The sequence below is a fragment of the Colius striatus genome, chromosome 1 (assembly GCF_028858725.1).
Source record: "Colius striatus isolate bColStr4 chromosome 1, bColStr4.1.hap1, whole genome shotgun sequence".
Taxonomy (NCBI): Eukaryota; Metazoa; Chordata; class Aves; order Coliiformes; family Coliidae; genus Colius; species Colius striatus.
This window is the reverse complement of record NC_084759.1, coordinates 95,781,604-95,792,956: the sequence shown is the minus strand read 5'-3', so window position 1 is coordinate 95,792,956 and position 11,353 is coordinate 95,781,604. Positions and strand designations below refer to the sequence as shown.

Below are 11,353 nucleotides of genomic sequence, written 5' to 3'. Positions count from 1 at the left end.
CTTTGGTATCTGTGGAGATGTTGTTCACACATTCTCACTCCCTTATGCTGCAGCTGTTTAGCACCTGCACTGTAACTTCTTCTTCTCAAATAAGTTAATCACAGAGGCGTTACCTCCATTGCTAATTGGCTCAGCCTTGGTCAGTGGCAGGTCCATCTCAGAGCTGACTGGTACTGGCCTTGTCAGATACAGAGGAGGCTTCTAGCAGTTTTTCACAGAAGCCACCCCTGTAGCCCCCCGTGCTGCCAAAACCTGGCCACACAAACCCAGGTTCTTACAGAATTGGAGGTACACAGTTGTCTCTTTTTCTGTTTGAGGCCCGATCTTAAACCAAAATTTATCTGCAGATTTAGATTCCCATTTTACAATATATAAAAAGAATTTGTGCTAATGCTTTCTAAACCAGTCTTTTCACATTTGATTTGTTCTTTAAGAAAGCATTTATTGAATTAGTCTGATGAGTCTGTCTTTACTTTAAATGCCTCCTTTTAGAGTGTGGTCCCAGTCAGAACTGTCCGTGCCATAACAGCACCTCCTGGCCAAACCAAACAGACTTAAAGAAGTCCCATCTCTCTTGTAGCAGTTTGCTGTGCCTCTGATTACTGAATATGTTAAATGACTCAGTAAATGAATGTTACAAAATAGCTCTTGTTATCTGAGGTTGAGAAGACATCAGAGTACAGCAGGCTGGGAAAATGCTCTGTGATACTAGAGACGTTTTCCACACTGTATGACTTCAGCAAAGAATATCCATTGAAAAGCGAGGTATCCAGAAAAGAAATATATACAAGCATTTGCCTGTCTTCATTGTGCAGTGGAAGTAAGTCTTCTTTTGCCTTGTTGCTGCTGCTGTAGATGGTTACACTCTGCTCTGGAAATCGTTCTTTTACCTTTTTTACCCGGAGCTTTCGAAGTCCCCAAATGGCCAAGTATTCTGTTGGGAGAGGAGTGGTGCCACAGAAGGACAGCTTCAAGTCCCACACCATTGTGAAGTTAAGGAGCATCTCCAGCATAGAGATATCTGTGAACCAAATGGTCAAGTGGCTATTGTAGGTCGTTTTTTCCATGGTAGAAGGCAACACCGTTTTGCAACTGCACATCAGGTTTGCCAGGCAGTAATCGCAGTCACGGATATCCGCTGAGCAGCTGCAGTTGCGAATTGTGTTTTCCTTGGTGAAAATTAGCGTATGGTTCTTCTGACTTCTCACAAAACTGCTAGTGATGTGTATGCCAAGGAAGCCAGCCAAAAGGAGAGCCAGCCAAAAGGAGAAAGCAGAGAAGGCTATTGGCTTCATTAGTATTGGTGCCAAGCTGCCAAGCGTCTCCCTTCTTTTACTCAGTGAATTTTATCACTTGGCTTTACCTACTGAGGAAAAACAGTTTCTTTATTATACTGAAGACCACTCCACATTTAATATTGCATTGCTTTTCCCACTCATTTGTCTAATCTATGCAGAACTACATAACAATTCTGCAGGTTGCCCTGCATTAGAAGGAAAGCACAGCTGCACTGACTCAGAAAAAATGAATTGTGACTGACATTTGGGATTCTTCTTTCACTCCTCTTTTGCTTTAAATGGTTTCATCTGCTTACAGGGCAGCTCCTCAGCTTGCTCAGTGTGAAGGTAAGGGCAGGACTGCCTGGCTTCTGCTCATTTCTGCTTTCTCTTTGTCCACTTCCCAACAAACAGGGGTGGCAAATGACCATGTTCTCCACCAAGCGAGGCAGTTTGAGAAGGGCTAAAAGAAGTGGGGTTTTTTACACCTGAATTGCTAAGAAAGGGTTATGATAACCTTCCCTTTAAGCTGAGTGTAGGATATACTGGCCAAAGGGAAAAAGAAAGAAAGAGAAAGAAAGAAAGAGAGAGAAAGAAAGAGAGAAAGAGTGGTTAAGGGCAGAAGCACTGCTGGATGCAGCACCTATCCTGAACTACAGTTGCACATGGAGATGACTACTTGATTAGATGGATCACTGGTCTGGCAGATTATGGTCATTCTTATACAAGACCTATATAGTGTAATACATAAACTGGCTTACATGTGATTTATTTCTGTATGTACACCCGGAATTTAGTACTTTGTTTTCTTAAGTGAAGGATGTAGGTATTTTCATGCTTAAATATTTAATCCATGTTGTGGAACATACCAGAAATACCAGTCCAACTGTTAGCTAATGTTTACCTACTAAGGTCAGACTCATCCAGGCTATGGCTGTTCTGGTATAATTACTGCTAGATTAATTTGGTCTCCATTACCTAAGCATCTAATCATGCATCACAATGACAATCCTATTACTAAACCTCCACACTGTGCCTATTTTCTTAGCCCTTAACCATGGCTAACAATTGTGATAAATCTGAAGTCTTTCATATCACCACTCTTTCACAACTCATTGAAATTTATTTAGAGATAATATTTGCAAGAGTGAACTCTCAGACAATGTTAACAATGTGAGTTTGAACTAAGAGATTTTAATTGAAGACTCCGCACTTCTGTCAAACTCCCTCCTGTGTCAAAAGGAGTGAGATTTCTTTTTCCATTTAACATATGAGGGCTTAATAGCCGTAATACATTAGAATAAAATACTTTGATGCATCCTCATTAATTTTAACTCTTGATTAATTTTCAATTTTTTTCAATACCTAAAGAGTGGAGAAGCTTTAGTTCTCTACTGTGTTGCAGCCAACCAAAGAAAATTAACTTTCAGGTTTAGCTTAGCTGATGGTATTTGGGCCTTGTCCACCAAAATCCAAATAAAGTTCTAAATCTTGGCATTCCAGGAAATGTTATTTCCAGAAATACTTGCTATCCTCTGCTCCTCCCTGCAATGCAAAAACATTCCTGACAATTCAGTTATTAGTATTTAGTTTCAGGGTGGCTTTAGTGAATAATGTGCAAGTGGTGAAGTATGTTGCCTGTTCGTGAGGTGTCAAAGTCACATACAATGCATCTTTATTTAAGCTACCAAATACCTATAGAAAAATGTACATTATATGGCTCTTAATAAAATTCCTTTGTGGTCTCTGCTATTTAAGACTTGGAAAAAGGTTGGCTTTAATTTTCAGGGATGGGGAGAGCTGCCTTGCAAAGAAGTGAGTTAAAGCATAGATAAAACTTCAATGCACTAGCTTACTGACTCTGAGTTGTGTCTCTTTTAATTATTACTGCTGTAATACTGAGTATTGAGAAGGAGGGACTCACAACTTGACAAGAGGTTTTTTTCCCTAAAATTCTGAGGAGATGTCTTCAGCTTGTCTTCTGTAGGAGTGGCTCAGAAGAGTTGTGAGTTTCAGTATGGAAGGTAAAGAAGGATGTGAAGAAAAAGTTGCAGACGCTGCAGTTGAGCAACAGGACTTTGCCAGGGTAGAAGATATGGGGAAAAGAAAGAGGATCAAAGAAATGCATGGGGCTGAAAAACAGGGCTACAGCCTGAATGTATGCACCTGCAGGATGACATCTTTTATTATGAGGCAAAATGGTTGAAGTGTTCAGAGTTGAATTATTGAGAGGACTGAGACTCAGAATTGTTAATGCTTTCTTTAATGCCTTTTTTTAATGGTATTTCAAATCTGAACTTGGAAAATTATCTGAATGCTCTTCGCTCGTGGATGGGTAACCAAAGCCTACCTGCTTTTATGTATCCATTCTGAATAACTGCTTGGTCTACAGAAGCTCAATCTAAGAAGTAGCTGGTCTGCATTTAATTTCTGTATAATTGTACAATTCAACTGTTTTAGACAGCCATTCTTGTCTAACCTTATACTCACTGTTCATCAGTCCTAGTGAGTGGCTGACGTAATAAAAATGGTAACACATTTTCATATCAGAAGTGATTGGACTTGCTCATTAATCAGTTGCAGTGACCTGATGGCTAAATACATTTTGATTAAGTTCAAAATGGTTCTGTAGCCTAAAGGTGATATGCACTACAGAAATCTTCTGCTGTTGCTAAAGGTTTGGCTTAAACTTTTGAGTAAAAGAATCTAGAACTCTACCAGGCTGCAAGATAACCTCCAGCAGAAGTAACCTTGGGTTGGACCAAACAGATGGGAGTTTATTCTAACAACTGGTTTCTTGATTACAGCATTATTTCTAACATGCCAAACAACCACGTTTCAAGTGAGCCATGGATGGGATGTAATAACATGTCGTCACCAAACTGCACTGATACTTTTCCTAAGCTGGTCTCACACAGTCAGTTAACCATTGCACAGTGTTTTGAAACTATGCACTGTGATTGCAATGTTTCCTTTTATCACTTACTGGTCAGTTTTTGTTACAGCTGCAACCTTCAACAAATCCATCCCCTGGATAGGTAAACTGAAGGTAAAGCCTGTTGTCCTTTCTTTTCCATCTTTACTTAAGTCTGTTTTAGGAGATACAATTAGAAGTGGAAAAAACAAGAGGTGACTAAAACTGTTAGATAATTAGCTGCTCAGTCATACACATTTCCCCCTCGCCACCCTGCCCCAGCTTGCTGTCCAGAGTCACAACGTGGCAAACATTTAGTGTCTGACAAAGTGAAAAATTACTGTATGAGAATGACTTGATGCCTCAAATAGTAATTAGACTGTATTGCCCCAGAGATCTTTTCTTACGCCTGGGTAAGCAGTCACTCAGTTTCACATGGGAGTTACTGATAGTTGATCCAGTTCTCCTCCAAACAGCTGACAATATTTCCCCAGTGGTTAACTGCCCAGTGGTTACAGCATGAAAACACCCCTGGTTTCTATGAATTGAAGAGATACCTCAGTTCTGGTATCAAAAGGCAAAGATTCAGCATTTACAAAAAGAATACTAACAGAAATTCTGCCACTGCAAAGGCTTTCTGGGAAATGGGGAGGTGGAAGTGGCATATGTTCAAGATCAAGAGCTTCTTAATTGGTCTGAAGATGTTAATCATCAAGAAGGTTTTGGTGGTTGGTATCATCTTCTTGAATTTCATCTGACATTGAAGCTTCCTGAAGCCACCATCCAGGTTTCCTTGCAGACTTCTTTAGAAAAGTCTTCCTTGACATTTAGGGGAAGCATGTCCAGAAGTATCTGGACACAGTACCTAAACTCCAGAGCACAGACTTAGCAGACACAGGTGGATAAGGAAGAAATACAGGAGCAGCCTGTATGGTGGGATGAGGAGGTAGCTGTGAGCAAAGGAGGCAAGAGGGAAAGGGCGTGATAAGGGCCTGGCTGGAGGAGATGCAAGTGTAGCCAGAGGAAGGAAGGAAGGAAGCAAGGAAGCCTTCCTTGTTAAATCAGGAAGTTCTTTAATAGAGCAAAACATACAGAGAGAGTACAAAACTAAGGTCCCGGGGCAGCTTTTTGCTAACTTTACAAACATGTATTAACAAATTCTTTTAAAAGATGAACATTTCTTTAGAACAGCCACCCAAAGCTTCTGCTTTGGCTCCTGGTTTGTGTGGTTTATATCCAGTCCAATATTTGTTGTTCAGTAATGAGTTTTTTCCTTCCATGCACAAACTGGAGGAAAAATAGTTCCCAGCAGCTGCCTTGGAGTCCCTCCAGCCTGCAGTGCTGGCCTGGGGAAGAGTAAGGCAGCCATCGCTTTGGAGCTGGGATCTCTGTGACAGGTAAGGGCAAGAAGAGAAGCTGCATTCTCTGTTAAGCAGCAAATATAAATCAGTGATTTTTAGGAAAAATCTACTTCCACTGGCAATAATCTGCTTCAGAAAAAAATCAGTTTTGAGTGATCAAATTGTACTTTTTTGTCCTGAGTGAGGGATCTTTCAAGTGAAAATCAGACTAGACATAGATACCAGCAGAAAATTATTCCAGTTTGCATGCTTCAGCCATACATGTTTTTACATGTGTATCTTCCTTCCAGCACTGAAACCCCTGTTTTATTACATGTTTTTGCAAAAGTTTTGTAGCATAAGATTCTATCCCCACTCCTTTTTCTTTGCAAGTTTTAGTAGCTAAAGGAGATTTTTCTATGCTTATAGTGTCATTTCAGGTTTCTGAGTTTGCTTTGATCATTTTGCTTTTTTTTCCCCCCTAATTACAGATCTGTGTATTAAGAAAACTGCAAAAAAGCAATAAAAAGCCTTTGACTGTTGTGTGAGAATGCTACTGTCTCAAGGAAAGTTAATCCTATTCAATGGAAGTCCCAAGCCTACACAATTAATTTCTTCACAGGGTGCTTTCTTCCATTCTCTATTCAGAAAAAAAACCTAATTAAAACCCCTCATTGATCACTTGTGTTAACATGTGCCTATGTGAAAGTGCTGTATTAAGCAAAGAGGAGCTTAAATCCATATAATCTTGTGCAGCTTAAATAATGTACACAGGATGAATACCAAAACCACCCAATTTAGATCAAAATAGCATGAAAGGCTGGACAAGGCCAAAAGCATTTAGAGGATCTAGGAAGACCGCCTCTTTCTTTTCCTGTTTGCATGCAGGTATGAGAGAGATGTGTGAAGAAAATACATTGTATTTCAAAGTGAAGGTGGCAGGAAGGAGGCAGGTACAGCAGCTTAACTGAGCTAATCTCACCGAGGCCGAGGTGTTACCTGCCATGAAGAAGCCTCAAAAAGAAGGCAGTGTGGAGAGAAGCACAGACAAGCTGCCATTGCTCTAAAGAGCAAAGCATGCCCTAGGCTTGCCTTCATCTGTCTACTCTTTCAGTGGTATTTATTATCAGTCTAACCTGTAAAATGTTTATTGAAAAAGGAGTTTTAAAAGACTGCACAAGACTACAGTTGGGTGGCCGTGCCGTGGGTCACATTGTGACTAACTGGAGGTTTTTGAAGTACAATTTCTTTGGCATTTGAAAGAGTAAATGGAACTCTTCTTATTTTATTTGATTTTTTTTAAAAATCAAAGACAATGCTAACTATTTGCTGGAAAGCCTATAAGATCTTCTAGAAGAGAAATGGTTAATTTGTAACTAAAGAAAATAACATCTCTGGTTTGCAGAGAAGTGTGCACATAAGGAAGGGTGAGGTTAGCTTTTAACATCTCAACTAAGCAGGTATTAAATTACAAGATTAAATGAAAATCAGATATTTTGGTTTGTTCGTCTCTTTGTTTAAACAATTGCCAGATTTATTTAGTTACTTCACAGATAAATGTAGGAAAATAACTTTATGATAAATGCTGATGCTCTACAGTCTTCCAGGTTTTGCAGTGTGATCCATGTGCGTTGTCAATAGCTTGAAAACTGTATATGTGTTTGCTTGTGCAACAAAAACCTGGGCTACTGTCAGCAGCCAGTAAAAACCTGGGCTGCCAGTGCTGTAGCAGTGGTGCTGTCAAGTGTAGCAGAACAAATTCCTTTCAAGCAATAATAAAAATGCAAGATAAAATAGGCAATTCTGTTGTATTGAACTTGAATGACACACAGGCCATTGAAAGTAATCCCTTATGGGTAGTGTTGTATTCAGGTGTATGCAGACTCCAGGCCAGACAATTAATCTAAAAACACCTCTGAAAAATCATGAAGCCTGTCCATCCCAAGCAAAGCCTCTGTCCATACCAGAGCCAAATATTACAGCAGAGAAAGCTGTGACTTATAGCTGCAGGGACGTAGATCGACAGGAGGAAACTCAAGGGAAAGGAGAAATTCTTGTCCTTCCGCAGAACGGGGAGTGCTGATACCTCTATTTTTCCCCTGGATGAAGTTCACCCTTGACAGGTCACAACCTCACTATTCCCAACCCTGAGAAAGTGTAAAGGATGAATATATAAAGCCTCCATTCTCATCTACTGCTTCACAGATGATGCACTTTTCCTGACAAAGAGTGGAGGACCAAGATGACTGGCAGGATTTGCTTTTCCAGAACAGACTTGGAGCTTGTGTGCACAGTAGATGCTGTCCAGGAGGGCTGACACATGCTGATCTGGGTATTCACCTTTGAATTGCGCCAAGATAAGCGTTTTCATAAATGAAAAATGAGAAGAAAATGGTATAAAGCTTTGCCAGCTTGGGAGGAGAGCAAAGTTCTGCACAACTTTATAAAGCAGCAGCAGAGCAAGCATACCTTACCTACTTGAGCATCATAGGCAGGTTGTCATCACACCTGTGTAACTGGATTGAAATCAGTGGTATAAATCTGTTCTAGTGAAATGGAAAACCAGGATTTTATACCTAGCAGTACTGTTATGGCAGCGTGTCTCCATCCTGCCTGCTAGTACAGTCTAGGACTACAAATCCCACTTTTCTGGTCAGTGGTTATGAAGGGTCTCAAGGAAAGCACTAATAGAAAAACAAGCTTCTACCTCTTGCTATCTGATATGGCAGTTCTTCCAGTCTGTCGACTGTTTGGTATTTCTCTGCAATAGCTTTTGCAGCTTTCAAATAACAGAAGCGCCAGCAGCTTGAACTCTTGTCCTGATGCTTATGAGAGACCTCTGTACCAAAAAAGTGCCAGAAATACAAAATTCCCTTTGTGTTAAAGGGAAACCCCAGACTACACAGTTATATGTTACACTGTGGAAATATCTTACTTCTACTCTGAAGCGGAAGCATTAGTGCTTTTCAATAACTTCCTCATTCTCATCTTGAGGATACAGCCTTTTGCCTTCCAATAGGCTAATTTTGTTTATTTTTGGATGAGAGAAGCCTTACCAACTGCATTTTCCTTCAGTACTGCTGACTCTAAATGCACTGAATCTATGTAAGCTACAATGTTAGGGGGGTTGTGCTTCCCGTGATTTAAAGCCAGTATTCAAAAAAAAGTATATACTTAAGCATAAAGCATGACTTTGTGTGCTCACAAGTGTATGAGTGCATCACATATTCATACAAGTACTTTTGTAATTGTCAGGTATGCACAATCCAGTTGCCATTTATTCATCAATTTTTCATTGTCCTCAGAAGGGGACACCTGCTGGGAAGTCAGGTGTCCCACAGGTGGGTGGTCAGCACTGCCTGAAAAACACAGTTGTCCTTGGTGGCTCAAGCTGAGCACTTAAACAATGAGGTACTAACATTAATTTCAAAACCATCTTTTAAAGTTCTAATTTTTTTTAAATTAAATGTCAAACCAACAGCTCCCTGGAGCAGACGTGCATAACACTGAGTGAACTTTGGGAAAGAAAGCTTGACTGCAACTTTTTGTTATAATTTCCCAGTGCCCTTCCTAACCTGACCTGGACAAAAGTTCAAGTTAAGCATTACACTAAATTAAAGATTTGCCAAGCCCAAAACGTAATGCTTTCTTCATGAATGAAAGTGGTATAAAAAGTCTACTTTAACACTTTTTTCCCCATTGTTGCAGATCCTGAATTAAGAAAAAAGAAAAAAAACCATGAGAGGAGAAAGCTGCATGACAGAAAGCTGTTATGAAATGTTAACAGTCACTAAGCAGCTGGAGATTGAAACTCTGGAGTAGGGCCTCCTGGCACCGAGTGTCTCAGCTGCCATTCACTCACTTGGAAAGTAGATGTTGTCATTGCTACTGAGACTCCAGAGCTATACAGAGACAGTGTATATGCTTTGTTTTGTCCCTTACTGTGTCACTGGCTTGATTTATAAATGAAATATCACAATAAAACACAGGTCTAAACCACGAGTAAATTAAATGGCAGAATAAAAGACAGGTCCTATCTGCTTTTTCCCCAATCCATCCCTTCCAGTGCTATTCTCACAGCAGTTTTAACTGAATAAAACAATTCAATTCCTGTCAGCTGCAATAATTTCTGCTGACACTTCTGTCACCTTTAAAGATTTGCCTAAAGAAGTATTTGCAAAATGGAGCATAATGGTTCCACTGTTCTTTGTGGTTATTATTCATACAGCTGTTAATTATTACCTAAGGCATAGAGATACGGTGTATAAACAATTGCAACATATGAAAGATAAACTTTTCAGAATCTGTTATTTCACTGTGATTACAAAACAAGAAATATGGAGAAAAAAGAACCCCAACTGACAAGAACAAAATGACTGGCAAGGAAATAATTGTGCTGGAAGAGAAACAGCCTGATTCACAAAAAGCCACTAGATGTTCCTCTGTTATCTACCCGAATTTTTAGGGACAAAACAAAGACAGCGACTTACTCTTTCTCTGGAGGGCAGTGGAGGGATTGGTCACAGCCCGGCTTCGTGCTGGGGCGAGCTTGCCGAGGTAGGGATGCTTGGCTGCGCTGGGGAGCGGGGTCAGCCCACGGGGCAGGCGGCTGTGTCTCCTCTCCCACTCGCTGCTGCTCTTTTATGTTTTCAATGGCCAGCAACCCACGCTGTTCCCCAGACAACCGAGAGAGCAGTCCAAGATCTACCCCTATCATTGACAGCCACCACAGCAAGTGGTGAGCCTTACCTGTCTTTATTACCTCTGCGCCCACGCTGTTGGCTATATGCCGTCATGTGTGAAGGGCTTACCTGGAAATGCTTAGAGGTGACCAACAGCCCTCGTGCTCTCCTTAGGAGGTGAGCTGGGGTGTAGGTAAGCAGTGGGAGCTGGTGACTCGTGTTTGCAAGGGAAAAGCCAGGCTGGTGTTCAGTGAAGGAGACAGGACCTCTGATGTGCTGTGCTCCCCTCTAGGCACCGTGCTGGCCTTCCACTCAGGGAGCCTCGTGACCACCCCCATGGGACTTATTCTGCCCTGCCTGCTTCCCGAGGAGTTTGTGTGTAGGTTTAAAATAAGAAAAACTGATTTGAAAGCCTGCTTGCCCTACTGGAAGAAGTGACTGGAAATTTCCAGTCACAATTTAGCAAAGGCACAACGTGGCTCTCAACCACAACTCAAACTCTGTGAATACTTATCCATTGTTTTGCACCAAAAAAGTAGCTAAAGAGTGGATGTTGATAGAGTGGGCAACGCTTTTTTCTGTAGTGCCCAGCGACAGGACTAGGGGTAATGGACATAAGCTGGAACACAAAAAGTTCCACTTAAACATAAGGAAAAGCTTCTTTGCTGTGAGATGGAGGGAGCCCTGGCACAGGCTGCTCAGGGAGGGTGTAGAGTCTCCTCTGAAGGTTTCAAAACCCACCTGGACACGCTCCTGATTGAGGTGAACCTGCTTTAGCAAGGAGTTGGACTGGATGATCTCTAGAGATCCCTTGCAAGCCCTACCATTCTGTGATTCTATGGAAAACAACATCTTTGTGGCATGTTTTATAATGGTGTTGCCACAGAAGAGTACCTACCAAAAGTTAGAATCTCTATAGCTGGCCTGGTACCAACGAACCTGAAAAACCAGCAGGGTTATTTTTAAGGACAAGCTAGTTATAAGCAGCTTCACAAGGAAATGCAGGAGGAGCATCCCAAAAAACCACGAGGCAACATGCTGCACAGCAAAGGTACTCTGGCAGGGCACCTACAGGGAATGGAGTAAGAACTGCTATGATTCATGTGAAAAGACGTTTCCTTTACGTGCCCAAAAGCCCTT

General features: G+C 41.1%; 1 protein-coding gene across 1 annotated transcript; it reads right to left on the bottom strand.

The window, feature by feature from the left end:
• Positions 1-430: 430 nt before the first annotated feature.
• Positions 431-10,228, bottom strand: EPCIP (exosomal polycystin 1 interacting protein). The gene is made up of 2 exons (XM_010199467.2): positions 10,022-10,228; positions 431-1,366 (listed from the first exon to the last, which is right to left on the bottom strand). Exon 2 carries the CDS (start codon positions 1,293-1,295, stop codon positions 621-623), a length of 675 nt encoding a protein of 224 aa, XP_010197769.1. The 5' UTR covers positions 1,296-1,366; positions 10,022-10,228; the 3' UTR covers positions 431-620.
• Between the last annotated feature and the right edge of the window lie 1,125 nt (positions 10,229-11,353).